Source organism: Sipha flava, unplaced genomic scaffold, assembly GCF_003268045.1.
Source record: "Sipha flava isolate LNK unplaced genomic scaffold, YSA_version1 118_pilon_pilon, whole genome shotgun sequence".
NCBI lineage: Eukaryota > Metazoa > Arthropoda > Insecta > Hemiptera > Aphididae > Sipha > Sipha flava.
In genome coordinates, this window is record NW_020271743.1 from 1,286,083 (window position 1) to 1,299,758 (window position 13,676).

At 35.9% G+C, this 13,676-nt stretch overlaps 1 protein-coding gene across 1 annotated transcript in view; it reads right to left on the reverse strand.

Annotated features, from left to right (window-relative positions):
• Window positions 1-11,223, reverse strand: part of LOC112693852 — a 33,797-nt gene extending 22,574 nt beyond the window's left edge. The window contains exon 1 of the mRNA XM_025569098.1: window positions 10,722-11,223. Coding sequence (XP_025424883.1) covers window positions 10,722-10,772 — 51 coding nt within the window. The 5' untranslated portion in view covers window positions 10,773-11,223. The remainder of the gene's footprint in view (window positions 1-10,721) is intronic.
• Between the last annotated feature and the right edge of the window lie 2,453 nt (window positions 11,224-13,676).

Sequence of the window (13,676 nt, forward strand, 5' to 3'; positions counted from 1 at the left end):
TATATATATATAATCGACATTTTAACGTGCAACGTTTTTATTTTTTAATCACTAGGTCCTGTACAGTATACAGTGAGTATTTGAGAAACAGATTGATCGCGTTTTTATTTGTTTTCCATTTATACGGCACAATATTTGTATGTAAAAAGAAAAAAAAATGATTTTACTTTCTTCTGTTTAACTTTTTCACCCATCCTAACACATTGCGCTACGATTTTTCTACCAGGTCATATTGTACGTATCATTGCAATTTATGAAACGCTTATTACCCTATATATTATTATCCACTAAGCACGTCGTTTTTATAAAATATTTTATGCCTTATCCCAGTGACTTACAATTGTATCCGGTTCAACTCTCGCGTACTATTAAATACCACGGGTAATGCGAATTCAGGTCGAGTCGTACGAAATTATTGTCGTTCTAGAACATTTTCCCAGATTAATAATGAATTAAATAAAACAACGATACTTTACGAGATTTTAATTACAGTAATATTAGGGGTGAGGAGCAACTCTAACTATGTGTGGGCGAAGTATTTCCAAGTAGATCAAATAATTTATAGTTCCGAATCACTTTAAGATATTATCAGCTACTCGATTATTGTACGGAATACTAAACTACTAAAAACAAAATAACTCCGTTAACCCTTTATTGCACAAAAACACACTTTTTTTTAGAAAAAAAAATTATATTTTTAAATAACATAACTGGTCATTGTAGTGCATTCACCAGTGGAACTAATGTTCAGTGATCCTTCGATATCCGTTAACGCATAATAAATCCAAATCCTGGTAGTTTTGTATTTTTATAATTAAAAATATATCAGAAAATGCAACACTACTAGTCGGAGAAGCATTTATTAATAACGCATTGTAATGTTAAGATCATAGATGGTAATTCATAACGGCGAAGACCAACGCTAGGTATCAAAATATTAATACTATAATCGATAAATGAATGTATGTTCGGTTGTTGCAATAATTGTTATTCCTCGATAAAAAAACAGGTCTCTTAAAATAAAAAAAAATAAAAAAACAGGTATCAAACGTTTTCAATACTCTCTAAACTCGATGACCGTCTACAGCTAACCGCGTTTTAGGTTTGACCGGGTAATAATTTTTAATCAAACGAACGGCTGACATTGGTCGCAACACTTTTCAAACGCAATAATGTAAACCGTTCAACGGTGTCTTAATTTTCAACGGCGAAGCCAAGTCGATCCTATGCATCTCCTCCCGAAAATGCCTTCGAAATGTCCAACAACGTTTAACCCACGTATCGCACCAAATCGCGTTTACGCAGACTCTTTCTATCCGGACAGGTTACACTGTTCGAGACTTTTCCGACGGTATCAAACAAAACGTTGTTTCCGGATGCTCGTTTACATCGACATGTAGTGGCGGATTACCCACTAGGCTCGTGCAAATGGCATTAGATGGTCTTGTAAACACGACGCTTTTAAAAGTTTAGCTACATGTTGGGCGGAAGTTATACAATCGTTGAGTAATATTCGAGACGATATGATGGAGAAAGCTACAACTCGGAGTGAAGCAAAAGGTTACATAGACCAAATAAACAATTTTGAATTTGTTTTTATGACAATTTTTTGGAACACGTTATTAGAACGTTTTAATGCGACAAGTAAGTCTTTACAATCGATCATAAGAAATGTAGATACTGTTGTCCACCTTTATAGATCCTTGACAGATTTTGTCATACAATTGCGAAATTAAGTGATGTTTGAAAAATTCATAATTAAAGCCAAACAATCAGTCACGGAAGAATATAAATTTGATATGAAGCGGGCCAAAACTAAATCACTTTTACTGGGTGAAACACGAAAGAATGAAACAAAACCGCAAAACGGAAAAGATAACTTACGTATAAATGTATATTATCTAATACTCGATTGCATTCACATTGAACTGCATAAAAGGCAACTGGCTTATACTGAAGTGGCGGAAAGATTCGATTTTTTACTGCATTTGAAAAATTTTGAAGTGGAACATTTACAGATGCTGTATAAAAATGATTTGGATGACAATTTTCCAACTGAGGTACTGCACTACAAAGAGTATGAAATTTCCAACTTCGAACAGTTTATTGATGAAAAACTGAAGCAAACATTTCCGAATGTTCTTATAGCTCTTAGAATTCTTTTTTCCATGGCAGTATCCAACTGCACCGCTGAAAGGTCATTTTCCGCACTAAAAAGAATAAAAATGTATTTACGAGCCAATTTACAGGAAGAAAAACTCAACGTTTTGTCCATACTGTGTATTAAGAACCGCATCACAAACGAATTAGATTTTGACCACTTGATAAATGATTTTTCTCAATTAAAAGCTCGAAAAGAACTGATTTAAATCATTCCTACTCTTTTATGTAATTTATTGATTGTAACATGTAAGATTATGTATATGTATACTATGTTTGAATTAAAGTGTAGATTAATAATTATTCAACCATAATACCTTTGAATCATTTCTCACTTCTAGGATGGCTATACCCAATTACCCATGACTCTTCAATGTTAGCCCATTCAAATTACGATCTCAGGATAGTACTTAAAAAAGGGGGCGGTAAACATTCAGCGTGCCTCAGGGCGCCGAAAAGGTTAATCCGCCACTGTCGACGTGTTGAACGATATCTCCGAACGCCGGCCATCGGTTACGGCCCGTGTCCGGTAGTGGCCACCGGTTGGAATAGCGCGTTCGCGACACACTGCGATTCCCAACGCAACACCGTCATTGTACGCGTTGATACGGCGATAATATTTTCTCCGGCAACTTTATCGGGGTCGATTTTTCCGAATTCCAATCGATCGTGTCGCGTTCGCACTATATATTTATACGCGCGTGCGCGTGCGTGCGTGTGATTGTATGTTTACAAATCAATAATAGACGTGACGAAACCGTCTCGTGGCGACGACGACGATGGTATTCACCGCAGTTTATTACCTATATACGCCGTACGGAACGACGGGAAAAACACGACACGAAAACCCGGCGACACTTTCCACGCCGGCGTGGACACTACATTAATTGAATTCGTGCGGTGTGTGTATGTGTGTGTGTGCTCGTTTTGCGAAACACACGACGGGCATTGAACACACACACACACACACACACACACACATATATATAAATACGTACCTATAAACCTACAACTGACGCGAAACGATTGTCTTACGTACGTGACACACGCCCGCGCAGCGCGTCCACGTCGTTACCGGCCGATATGTATTATTGGCCGGTACGGACGCCGTTGGATGAAAATGTACTCGTGTTGTTCGTCCGCGTGTCGGTCGGAATGATCTATGCGGGGACTGACCGAAATTTGGCGAACACCGCGACGGACAACTGTAACGGGTTCGGTCGAAACGCGTGTCGAACGGTTATCGTTACCATGGTCGTCGTCGCCGTCGTCCTGCGCGGATCTGTGTTTCAGGGGGAGGGTGCCTACAGCACTTTATTAAACTTTATCTAACGAAACGTGTTGGTACGTATTATGAAATCATAACGTGTACGAAATTGAACGGACACGGCTATAGTTTTTATTCGATATTGTGTACACCGCAGGATGTACTAAGATACTTGGTCCCGATCAATATGGTTTTTTTTTACTTTTGCAGTCAATTGTAGCTGTTAAATTATCATAACAAGCTTTCGCATAGAACGTTTTATTTTTTCTATTACGAAATATCATTTATTTTTACCAAATATTTCAGAATAAATTACATTTGATTTGAAAAACATCAGTAATATTAGAGGCCTCTTACTCTTTAACTTACATTTTAGGGCCCCATTTAAAACTTTTTTAGGGGTGTCCGGGCACATCCTAACCTAACCGTGCGTACGCTTACGATCGTCGTCGAATACACATGTATACGATTTTATATTGTAGCGGGGATCGGCATAGATTATATTTTCATAGGATCCAAAGAAAGGTCCAGAGAAAAATATGTATATATTACCATACCTACTATATAAAAGTTAATAGTAACATTTTTCGAAGAATTACAATGTAAATGTTGTCGGAGACAATCACAATATGAGTTCGATAAGCCGGATAAGATAATACCTTAATAAATTAAATTTAAAAAAATGATTATTCATTTATTTGTTCGCGTTAATCGTTTGAAAAATGTAATTAATGTATTAAGTTAAGAAATCATTATGTTGTTGGTTTGAGTTGTCTGCCTTCCGCGATCCGGATTCGAAGTTTTCGATATATTTACCCCGCGTATGCAGGCACAATTATCAGTCAAGGACAATTGGACCTGTAGGACGAGATAATAATGTACGTGAATTCTAATCAAGTCGTTGCTATTAGAATATTTAATGGACCGTGAGATGTGAATATTCGGAAATTTTCGAAAAAAAATGTATATTTATAAATCCGTAAGCGCAGCTATAACATCATCATGGGCATCGTGCAAATCGACCGATTGTGCTAGGCAGACGGATGACGAGTGCGATGATGATGATTTTTTTTAATATGGATACGTCGAGCAATACATAATCGTTTAACACCTAGAACGATTTCGAAGGACTGAAAAATGTCCGGGCAATCGGAAAATCTCGAGTTACGTTAAATACGCTGCTCGATAGAGTTCGGGTATCAACGAATGGTGCAATATGTTCGATTTCTACGGAAATACGTGAACTTAATCGGTATAACTGCAGTCGCGATAAAAGCATTGCGGAAGAAATATCCTTTTTTTCTTTAACCGTACACGATAGTAATAATTCTCGGAAAACGTCGCCGGGGATCCCGTCCCGCGGACGACGGATATCCAGCCGAACACTTACGTCTAGATCATGCGGACTCGCGTGCTCCTCCATAGTCCTCCGGAACGCATTGAACAAGGATTTCCTGATATTTGCGTATTCATTTGTGTATTGTACAATGTCCACACCCCTTTGTAGAGGTATTATTGATCGTTAACGACAACACGCTGCCGGACGGGTTATCAGCGGAAATTCTACAGTGCACCGGTAATGACAACGATGACGATGATAATATTTCTGTATAAAAACGAACGAAGTACCGGTGTTGCTATTTAGTAGTGGAGCGCATTATGTGTAATACAAACGAATCGCGCGTGGTGGACGTCTTGTTCCCACGAATCCTATATCGATCGGAATGGTATATTACGGTTGCAATGCTGTTTTTACGCCCAGACTAATCCGACCGGAAAACGTTAGCTGACAAGATGATTGCCATACAACGCAGTACTGTACATATATTTCAATACAATAATACTAATAATATTGTGTGCTCGACGTTTTTCAATTGTTCTGCGAAAAAATCTAGTGCTCAACGCGCGTACACGAATACGTTACACGTTTTTATCTATTCGTGTGTAATATGTACGTAAATTGTTTCCTTGATAAAATATTATGAATACATATTTATAAATGTGCATCCGAAAATATACGAGATTCGTAGATGATAAATAAAGTGAACGCACGTTTCGCGCGTTACGCGCAGACCCGTTAAGACGGAGGTACGTTAACATCGATTTAACCCCAGATCCTTTTTACAATGATCCTGGTGACCCAAACCGGCCTTTCGCTACATACCGTAATTTAAACATGATGTTAACCCAAGTAATCAGTAGTAGTTTAACAAATTATTTTTCATTATTATTACTACGAGATACACTTAGTACGAACGAAATTATTTTTTTTAACGTGTGCGAGTACACAATTTATTTACTATATTACAAATGGTCCTCCAATCGATTTATTCGTATTTTACAAGGCGTAACTAGATCATTTCGATCCGAAACAGTTAAGACTTACCTATTTAACTAACTCAAGAGTCATATGGTGACCATGCGCACGAACGACGTGTGCTTGAAAAATGTGACCAGAACTATCTAACGTTTTAGTGTCACATAAAATACGCATTTCGATCGATTGCACGCTAAAATAAATTCAAAATGTTCACGCGGTATTCTCATTCATCGCGCTCTACTTATAATATTTGTGATTGCCTATAATCGACGTCTACTGCGGGATGAACGTTGTTTTTACTTGTTCAGCGATAATTTGACAGTTATAGTTTTCGATGTGCACTTATTATAATACGTAAACTTGGTCAACGATCGTCGTCCGAGTAAAACACGATGTGCGTCTTCATCACGAAAAGCAAAAACCCTCTGACTTTAGATGACTTTTAATTCAGATCGGCCTAGTTCGTCATCATCGCGGACGCCAAATGTTTTGTTTTCCGTAAGAAAATACGAAAAACCTCGTGGACCGTAACGTAATACACTATATGAAACGGCCCAGTGACTTATATTTTTCACGTGTAATTTTAACGCATCGTATTGTAACATGCGCGCGTGCGCTAAAGTGTGTACTTCGCGAAACAAAATAATTATAAATTCAAATATTATTAGCGCGTGATATTACCGAAATAATGCGACGCAACATATAGCACAACAGTGATAATAACGATAATACGAGCAATAATAATCATAAGATATTGCGTATTATGTACCCCAACACGTAACGATCTAAATATTATTATTAAAACATAATTAACAACGCACATCTACACCGCGCGCGAGTAGTAAATTAACGTATTTCCAACGGATCCAGTCACCTATAACCAATTTCGTTCGTCAAAAGTACAGCTATACCGTTGGAGTTATCCGTATTAATTACTTGGCCGTGGATCCGACCCATTCGTACGCATTGTGTTAACGACGTGGAGACGCTGTACACACCCGTGCAGGTACCATGAATATGTAAATATTTCAATATCACACACTACGATCACTAATCCACCTGCTGCAGTCGTGTGCTCCGGCGCCACCGTATTACGTTCATTTCGATTACGCTCTAATTACGTCAATGTCGGTACGCCTCTTATCCGCGGTAAGTGCGTCTCGACTTCTTTGTACTCTGCACGAAACGCCCGTAAACCAATACCATAATAATATTGTACGTACATACAACCTATAATCGCATTTTCGTGACCATAAATTATCCAACGTCTTACTGAAGAGCGCCTTCTGTCACGGATCAGTTTTGTCCCCCCTCCCCCGCCCTCCCCAGAAAAACTCAAATTATAGATATTTATATTTAAGAGTAGCTGTGTAATCGTCGTTCGGTTAAAATAAGAAAACTCCCCTTGAGTTTATTTCAGAAAATTATTGATGGTCGTTATATTATTATAATATGTTTGAAACTGTATTATAATTACATCGTGGCAGAATGTTTTATTCTGTTGTTAACGCGTACAAGTGCGGTGGAAAAAAATTCTATATACACCACAAAATAAAAAGCATAGTTTTTCTAATTCGTTTACTGAACATAAACTTCAAAATATGTTCAATGTTAGTCATTCAAAATTATATCTTTACGAGTTAGAATTATTATAGATGTGTAAAACTGTTGTTTGGTGATTATTTTGATTTTAAAAAATTCATTAATAATTTAGTGGACTTACTGTACTCTATACACGTCAAAATAAAAAAATAAATAGAATAAAGTTTTACGTACAGATTTACCTAACACAATTATTGGTTTAAAATAAACAGTGGAATCAAGTGAAATCGTATCAAATCTTTCTAAACCTACATAAATACATTTCTAATTAAATCGATCCGATAAGTATTTATAATTTAAATCATTTATAAAAACTGATTGGACTGCACACAATATTTATAAACTGAATGCATTATTTAAATTGCTGGTAGTTCGTTCAAGGTATTTTCTCGAAACGAGATCATCACAACATATTTAGCGAGTGTACATGTATATACTTATGCATTTATACATACATGTACAGTGGCGCAACCAGGATTTTTTCAAGGGGGATGTTCACTAGTGTTATAATGTAAAATATAATATAGTATATACACCTGTACAGTTATTTTTTAAAAGCTAATAATTATAGAATTTCGAATTTAATATTTATTGTATTATCTTATTAAAACCTACAACTGTAATTATTTCTGTGTTTGGCATTCATTCGATAAACTGAAAATCATTACCAACATTTATTTTTAGAGATAAATCACATATAATTTTAGTAGTTACGTCAAATATAAAGACATTTTAGAAAGTTTTTGTAAATATTACAATTTTACTAATTTTGTTTTTTTTTCCGAGTTAGCTCTTTTTTATTACGTCATCTGTAGTAATTGCAATTACACAGTAAATATTCGACGTTACTAATTCATTTAATTTACACGTTGATATTGAGTTTCTGAGGTATGTTTTCGGTATTTTTTAAATATTTTAAGCAAAAAAGTCGGTTATACTATTATTATTAGCAGTTTATTCGTTTTATTTGCTCGACGGCGACTATAACATTCGAACAACTTAAATGTTAAATAACACGTACGCACAGGCAGTCAAAAAAAATATTATACCATCCAACTTTTGATGAGGATAAATCGAAAATATTAGCTATTAGGTATTTACTAGTATGGCATTTCCAGTAGGTGGGTGTATTGCCGATTTTTTGGAAAAAATAAAAAAAGATACACACTTTTAATTATCATTATCATCATAATTTAGAGTAGTTGTATAGTATAGTAGTTAGTAGTTAGTATAGCAGGTTGTAATGATATGTTTATTTTCACCATAATTGATGATACATTTCAGAATTTTCTCTATATACTATATGAATAAAAGTCATTATGTACATTTATTAGTTATAGCGTTTAACGATTTACATTCAACTGCTATAATAGTATTACAATGTGTTCAAATAAACCTTACGAATAAAACACGACGGCAATTGAACGTTATAAATTTTAAACAATTTGTTGGACAACCGTCGAATAAAATTTCTATAAACTCATGAGGGGGTGTCCAGACACCCGAAACACCCATTTTGTTCGCGCCACTGTACATATATTCGTATGTATGCATACATGCGAACGCATCACCTGCGATTGCAACCGACCACATCCGAGCAATACGATTAAAACAGTTATTTTTTAATCGTCGATACGTGTTCGATATTACATATTACATTATCGTTGCTATAATAATTATTATAATCATACTATTACGTTAAATTAAATTAATTTTACGGCCGAAGAAGTTGTTGAAGAAGCCGCATCGTTACAGTGGAACGGTTTTACCTACTTTGATAGCAACAACGCGTTTGTAGTTCACCACACATTTGTACTATACCGGTTATTACCTATACACCGTACCGTATTATTATGCGTGAATACAGCTCCCATGTCTGCAAACCATTTAACTATAATACGCGTCCCGATCCTGATACCGATCGCGGAAAGACTTCAACGGACCGTAAATACGTGCCGTGCGTGAATACGAATGTATACGAGTGCATGTGTAACGAGTACCGATAAGATAACAGAATCGTTCTTATGAATTTTTTCGTGTCTTTGTTTTTCGAATTTAGTTTCACTACACGCGTGCATTTTTATTTGGTCTATATAATATCGGTAATATTAGAAGTATTACTCCGCGTACACAAAAAACAAATAAAGCCCAGCGATAAATCATCTGGCGTTTAACCCAGTTTCTCGAGCAGAACTGCAATTCTGATTTACGCTTCAAGTGTTGCGATTTTGACGAACTTTTAATCGAACTCTAACGAAAGTCTGTTTTACCGAGAATATAATATATTAATGGGCAATACACGAAAATAAAAAAAATGTTCGCAAAAATCGGACACCTCGTACACGTTTAAACTCATGGTGGAGTGAAATATGTACTACTGCAAGTTCTTAACGGTAAACATGAGTCAAAGATCACTTATTCGGTTCCATCGAAACCATTGAGAACAAAAGAATATCGAAATGTGATTTGAACTAATTTCTGTAATTGTAAACTGTTCTAGATTTCCAGATTCTTGTTAAATATTGTAATTTACTATTACAATGGTATTCTGATAATGTATAATTGTGGGAACACGAGTGCACTCCGAACGTATAAACAATAACGGCAAAACGATTAATCCATGTTTTCGTCAGAATTACAAATTAATGTTAAATTTTTTTTTTTTTTTTTTTAAATTAATATCTCACGAGTACCTCGTCTTTATTAATATACGTGAAAATCGTGTTACACGTCCGAAGCAGTCACCATAAGACTGCAATAATCGTCGGGAATAAAAACATGATCAACCGTTATTTCTAGATCAATCAAATTGGTTTTGGAAATGGGTACAATATTATTATTATTTGGGGGACGTGCGTTTATGAGTTTCGATAATGCGCTGAAAAACAAAAAAACCTCAATTTGACGTTTTTTTCACGAATAAAATGATCTCGCTCGATTGCCGGTAATCGGTCGTAACTGACCAATCATACGGTATCAATCACAACAACAACAATCCATATTTATATATAAATACGTAAACTCTAATCGATCTCTGCTGCCGTACGATGATCTCGGCACGTAAAATGCAATCTGTTTTAAGAATATTTCCAGTACGATCTTGAAAACTCAAAGGGCAGGACGGCAAATAATCATATTATTCGTGCGTGTATAATAGGTATGGTAAAAGTAGTTTTTGGGGTTTTCAGAGATTTTGTTTAATAATTTTTTTAAATTTTTTTTGAGAATTCACCGCTAATATACGCACGTGATACAACAGCGTAAATCGCTCTGAAAACCGCGTAATACTGTATTACAATCATACGCGCGAATATAACACACAATATCAACATTTAATAATAGAAGATACTGTACAACAGAGTATGGGCTCACCTTGAATATGATTGTCAGCAAGACGACGGCGCGGAAAACAGTTCCATCCATTTTCGGAAAAAAAAAAAACAAAACAAATAAAATACGACGAACCCGAACCGACGGGCCGAGGATACTTTTTGGCGGGATCAAATGCGCTGGGTAAAGGAGAAGAAAAAAAAGGAAAAATAAAAATAAAACGAAATGAAATAAAAAATCGGTGGAACGAGCTCGCGCGCGCTTTGCGCGTGTACTGTTATCGTGTTTTCCGATCGGTCGCCGAACACCTGACGATATATAACACACCGAACGCCGTGAGATGAACGCGCGTCACGACTACGACTGCGGTATCGCGCGTACGAAACGTCCCGGGCGGACCGCGGTCACGTGAGAGAGCCGGTCGACAGGAGCAGGATCGACGGGACGCGCGGACGGCGTACAAGTGCGTGTTTCGTGTGGGCGCGCGCGTGCGACGGACGACCAACAGCGGTGTATGCGGTTTGGATGCGACGGACGTTGTGCGTCGAAGTCTCTCGCGGAACCGCTCTCGAAGACGGTACCACCTCCGCGCGACTCGGGAACGCGCGCCGCCGCAGCCGTCGTCGTCACGGGCCAACGGTCTTCTCGGAGTTTACGCGCCACTAACAGCGATCGTCTCGCGGTTCGCATACACGTGTACACCACGCACAACGCTCGTCGCGGAAAGGTCCGAAAAAATGCCGTTCGCGGTTAGTCAATAATCGCACGTCGGTGTTTTTCGTCGACCAGCAGGGCCGCGGGGTCGGGATTTTAACGCTCCGCACCTGTAGCTTAAACGCTCGTGAAAAAATTCGCATCAAACGCTTTTGACCTTTCCACCTTTCCATCAATCGCTATAAACTGTGCGACAGTGCAATACAAGTAGTTCTTACCGTTGCAAGTAAACGTTTTATGATACGATTTCGAAATGGAATCTTGGTCCAATAAAATGTGATTTTTCGAAAATCGTAAGAGTCCAAACAGTTTTTTGTTGTATATATTTTTTCGCTTTTCGGTTAACTAGGAAATATTTGATTTTGTTCAATACATCCATTTTAATAATCGCTGGTTAAGATATATCTTCTTTTTGGTATTCAATCATTATGGTTGGTTTTGCAATTGAATATTCGATCTCCACTCTTCTCTGTTCACAGCTAGCATTTTCAGTTCGGTGTAACTTTTTAGTCCAGCCTCGGATATCATTTGATATTTGTTAGTAATGAAATATCGTCAGCGAATCTTAAGAAGGATATCATTTCGCCGCCCACTTTTATGCCCATATTATTTCTGTGCAGTGTTTCTCTTATTTCTTTAATAGGCTGTTTGATATACATATTAAATACAATTGGCGAAAGTGAACTCCCTTGTCTTACACCCTTCCTAATTATCGCAGTTTCTTTTTTGTCCGTTACTTTTATTGCAGTCGAGTGGTCTTTGTATAAATTAAATATTATTCTTCTATCTCTATAGTCAGCTCCGATTCCTTCTAAAGTATAGAATAGTTTTTTTCGCGGTACATTATCAAAAGCCTTTTCCAGATCTATAAATGTTATGTGTCTTAATTAAGCTCTATTAATTTTTCTATCAATATTTTTAAGCTTAATATTGCCTCTCTAGTACCTTTGTTCCTTCTGAACCCGAATTAATTATCAATTAACACTTTTTCTATTACGTTCTCGATTCGGGTCGATTTAAGATATTTATTTATTAATTAATATATATTATACATCAATAGCAATTGATAACATTCGAATACATAAATATTTTGCGCTTTTTCCAACCTAAAGTTTTTAGGTTAAGTATTTGGGTAATTTTTCTAATTTAAAACAGTTAATTTTCCTCCAGACGAGGCTGGGTAATTCAGCTAGTTATCTATAATATCAAGAACATCTAGTTTCATCAGAAGAACCGGCAAAGCATCATAATAGTTCGTTTATTATTCTATAAGATATATTTTTGCTTTTTATTTTCTTTCTCTTGGATTCCGTCGATCAAATCAAGTCTGTACTTTCGCAACACTATACAGTATCATGCTTGTTTTATTTTAACTTAAAATACTTAAAAACAACATAAACGATTGGTTAATAATTCCATATAACCTTATGCATAATACATGTTGATATTATTGAAGGTAATGATGTGCAACTCGCGAAAACTGCACAGAGTTGTGTACAATAAGTATAAAAAAAAATGAAATAAAAATGATCTAATTTATGGGCTGGTCAATGGCACATTATCTGATGGATAAATCGCTATAAATATCTAATATAAGTAACCTTGTCTGCAGTAGTTTTTTGTTATCATGGGAGACTATTTATTTTTTTAACAAAGTTTTTAGATCGAGTTGAAGAATATTTTCAATTTTTTAAGTGATTGACATATATTACACTATAATCACTCCGTTAATTAGAACATTTTACAGTAGCGCGCACGTTCGAATTTGTATATTATACTGTTTTTATTCTGAAACATTATGACTGATTTAGATCGGAAAGAAAATGGTTGAGCAAAGAACACTCATAACGTAAAATAATACCTAGCAAAAAAGATGGGCGTGCAATTTATTTTTATTTTGTAATTTTTGTTTCCATTATAGTATACATAAAATATATTTTACTGTACAAAGAAAAATGTATATTTTTTGAACATTATTTTTCATTGTTACTTTTGATTAAATATTGATCAAATGTTTTATGTGCCATTCTGAAATATAGGTACATTTTTCCTATAACTTCCGACATATCATCGATATTTCTTTCTAAAACTTATTTTGCAGTATACATTTAGCATTATTATGACTAATTTTTTTTTTTTTTCCAAAAATGTCTGTCCTTGAAAATGATAATAACTGACGGTACTCGTAATAGTTTTTTAGTAGCATTCTTTTAAGCGCTTACAATATATGTTTCACCGTTTTTGATTGTTTTTTTAGTGGATCAATCAACAATATAATTTTCG